The sequence below is a fragment of the Gossypium arboreum genome, chromosome 3 (assembly GCF_025698485.1).
Source record: "Gossypium arboreum isolate Shixiya-1 chromosome 3, ASM2569848v2, whole genome shotgun sequence".
Lineage (NCBI taxonomy): Eukaryota > Viridiplantae > Streptophyta > Magnoliopsida > Malvales > Malvaceae > Gossypium > Gossypium arboreum.
This window is the reverse complement of record NC_069072.1, coordinates 81,397,066-81,399,645: the sequence shown is the minus strand read 5'-3', so window position 1 is coordinate 81,399,645 and position 2,580 is coordinate 81,397,066. Positions and strand designations below refer to the sequence as shown.

At 33.8% G+C, this 2,580-nt stretch overlaps 1 protein-coding gene across 1 annotated transcript; it reads left to right on the top strand.

The window, feature by feature from the left end:
- The first annotated feature begins 829 nt into the window (after positions 1–829).
- LOC108472820 (uncharacterized) lies at positions 830–2,343 on the top strand. The gene has a single exon (XM_017774378.2). The coding sequence runs from the start codon at positions 1,045–1,047 to the stop codon at positions 2,086–2,088; it is 1,044 nt and encodes a 347-aa protein (XP_017629867.1). The 5' UTR covers positions 830–1,044; the 3' UTR covers positions 2,089–2,343.
- The last annotated feature ends 237 nt before the right edge of the window (positions 2,344–2,580 follow it).

Below are 2,580 nucleotides of genomic sequence, written 5' to 3'. Positions count from 1 at the left end.
ACATTTTATTATTAAAACTTAAAAGATTAGAAAATCAGTTTAGTCCCTTAAATTTGTTCCTTTAAAAAGTCAGTGAAATTTAATTATTATTAAATTAAAATGAGTAAATAACGACAATTAATCAAGATATTAATGTTATTTGATCAATTGCACATATTTAGTTATTGATATAAATAAATTTAACTTTTAAAGTTTACGTAGTTTGTGAATTTGGTCTTAGTTTAACAAATTTAGCTTATAACATTTGCATATTTTATCAATATTTACACAGAATATATAAATATTAAGAACTAACTTTATTTATTATATCAATAAATATTATGTACAATTAGCAAAAATATTAACACCGTTATTAATTGTTTCAACTTGTTGATTTTAAAATTAATAAGAATTAAATTACTTTTAACAGAGTTGGAAAGTTAAGTGAGTAGGCAATAAGCTGCCAGCATCCCTTCATATCTTAATATTTCATTTGTCTAGAAATGTCAAAATTTTTAGTTTTGGGTTTCTTTCAAGAGATTGTTCCCAATTTGTTTGGATTTTTTCTCCAAGACACCCAAAAGTTTGGTAATCTATGATGCAATTGCGGGGTGAATTTGTGTCCCATTGACACAAAGCTGCTGTTAAAATCATAAACTTGGACGTAAAGTCACAAATGATGGCACTCATGATGTAAAAAAGGAGGAATAATATGTGGCCATGTCAACTTCAGACAATTGTGAGTCACCGCTTAGGCTTATATAACCACACGTACCTGAAATATAGATAAACAATTGGAACCAAAATAAATATAGATAGATACAAACCTCTCCCCCCCCCCCCCCCCCAATGTGATTAAAGAATCAAATAGAAAAAGAAGCCATATTCCGTGACCGAGTTTAGAAAATCTGATATGCAATTTAATTTGCTCGGTATTAAAAGGCGGCTATTTGGTCAATAAACTCTACTTACTGCCCCCAGCTGTCTCTTTGGCTCTTCTCATTTCAACCTTTTTATATTTGAAGCTCCGTCAATCTGCCACTGCTAGTTAACCTTAAGGAAAATATGGAAGTGGTGATACCAAGTTCGCCGATTATGGATTTTAATTTCAACAGTGCTCGATCATCTCCTCGGTCGACTGCTCCTTCTACGCCTCGCCGATTTGGTGAATGTTTCTTTAGTGCACCCACGAGTCCTACTCGATTGTCTGAGTTTTATCGCGAATTTGATAGATTCTCGTTGTTGAACGATAGGGAAACCAGTGGTTCGGCGATTCCTTTTGATTGGGAAGTAAAACCCGGTACACCCAAGTCCCCATTTTCAACCGGAGATGATTTCGCTTTTGATTTTACTGAGGACTTGGAGAAAACATTTCTCTCGGCCGAAGAACTCTTTGATGGGGGTAAAATCAAGCCATTGAAGCCACCACCTGGGTTAAAGGTTGACGACTATAACCAGAAAAGCCCGCTTTTGTCGTCGCCAAGATCGCCATTTTCACAAGGCAAAAAGATCATCCGTGACGCATTTTCACCAAGAAAGCAAAAGGATCGAAACCCTTTGGCAACTGCTGCTGAAACCAGTCAAAATAATAAAGAACATGGAAGAGGTAGAGAAAGGGTTCAAGATTTGTTGTTAAGGAATTCAAGCCGCCGAGCAACAAGATCGCTCTCTCCTTACAGAGTGTCAGACAAAGATTATCCATGGGAAGTTGATGATGAAGGACAAGAAGAGAGGAAACGGCAGCAACGTGAACCCACCACCACAAAGCAACCATCATTGAACTCAAAGCCATCCAGAAAATGGAGATTGAGAGATTTCCTGTTGTTCAGAAGCGCATCGGAGGGACGTGCAAGTGGTAAAGATCCACTCAGGAAGTATTATTCATCGAGCTTTTCCAAGAAATCAGAAGAGAACAAGAATTCAAGTTTGCGATCGAGGGAAAGCTCTGGTTCAGTAGGATCTAGAAGAAAAATATCGGCTCACGAGCTACATTACACAACAAACAAAGCAGCATCTGAGAACATGAAGAAGAAAACTTTCCTGCCATACAAACAAGGAATTTTGGGAAGACTATCCTTCAGTCCTCTTTCGAATGGGTTCGGAAAATAATCAGTCATCATATCTCATAATTAAGTTATTTCATTTTTTTTTTTGGGGGGTTGTTGTAAAGATTATTCGCTTGGTTCTTCCTATAGAAATGTATAATTCGTAGTACGAGGAACCATAATGATGAGTTGTCTGAAATAAATGAGAATTTGTTTGATGCATGCTACTCATAGTGTTGATAACTCGCCTGTAAAATTATAGTGTTCATATCACATATAAAATAATTAGAGTTTCAGTTCACATCTGTATTTATTAAAACCTATATACTCATATACTACTATTATCTAATATTAAATTAATTAAATACAAAATTAAATTTTAGACATAATAATTTATTTGATCCTTTAATTTTAAAAATTTATTTTAATTTTTATTTTTTAATCCTTAAATTTAAATTTTTTATCAAATCACTTAAAAATAAATAAAAGTTAACATTTGTTAATTTTACTAACACATTATATAGTGAAAAGACATGTTCAGTATTTAATTAATTTT